Genomic DNA, 646 nt, shown 5'->3' on the forward strand with positions numbered 1-646 from the left:
TCACTTGATAAGTGAATCAGTATGTCGAAAAAGCTTAAGCAGCATTTTGTTACAGATCGACTTCCGATAGAATTTTTTAAGATGGAAAGAAAAATATGAGTTAAGTATCAACAAATATGATAAATTTCGAAACATTGTACAAATCAATATGTAAAAATGCAGTTATTTTTAGTGTTGATTTTGCTTTCGTTAATTTACCCGATGAAATGCTGGTGGGCAATTAGCTAAATTTCCCTCATAAATGTAAATCGTTTGACTTTTTCAGTATTTCACTATTTATTATGTCGAGGCTTTTATTTTTGCAGGCTGATTTAAACCAGGGAACAATTTTTGCCGACGTCAGTAAAATAGCTTGTACTCAATTATACACCCATTCTGATAACTACGAACAATAATAAACGTATCGATGATAAATGTGACTTTTTGTTTTATGCACACTTTAAAATGCTTTGTCATCCAAGATATTTGTGACAGTTTACCTTTAAATTTCTAGTGATTGAAGTAACCCTGATCCATAAAAGGAAAAGAAGAGCCACGTGATTCGCATTTTCCCTCTCTGTATATATGTATGTGTGTGCGTGTACAGCAATTAACTCATTCCTCGGTTGACGCGCACACAGAAGAGAAGAAGATGACAGCTGTCATT

At 33.3% G+C, this 646-nt stretch overlaps 1 protein-coding gene across 2 annotated transcripts in view; it reads left to right on the forward strand.

The window, feature by feature from the left end:
- The first annotated feature begins 448 nt into the window (after positions 1-448).
- LOC139114307 (uncharacterized) overlaps positions 449-646 on the forward strand; it is an 8,339-nt gene continuing 8,141 nt past the window's right edge. For both annotated transcript variants that reach the window (XM_070675936.1, XM_070675935.1), the window contains exon 1: positions 449-646. This exon is cut by the window's right edge and continues 24 nt beyond it. Coding sequence is in view for 1 of the 2 variants with exons in the window: in XM_070675935.1 (XP_070532036.1) it covers positions 569-646 (78 nt within the window). In the remaining variant the exon portion in view is untranslated.

This window comes from Ptychodera flava, chromosome 16 (genome assembly GCF_041260155.1).
Source record: "Ptychodera flava strain L36383 chromosome 16, AS_Pfla_20210202, whole genome shotgun sequence".
Taxonomy (NCBI): Eukaryota; Metazoa; Hemichordata; class Enteropneusta; family Ptychoderidae; genus Ptychodera; species Ptychodera flava.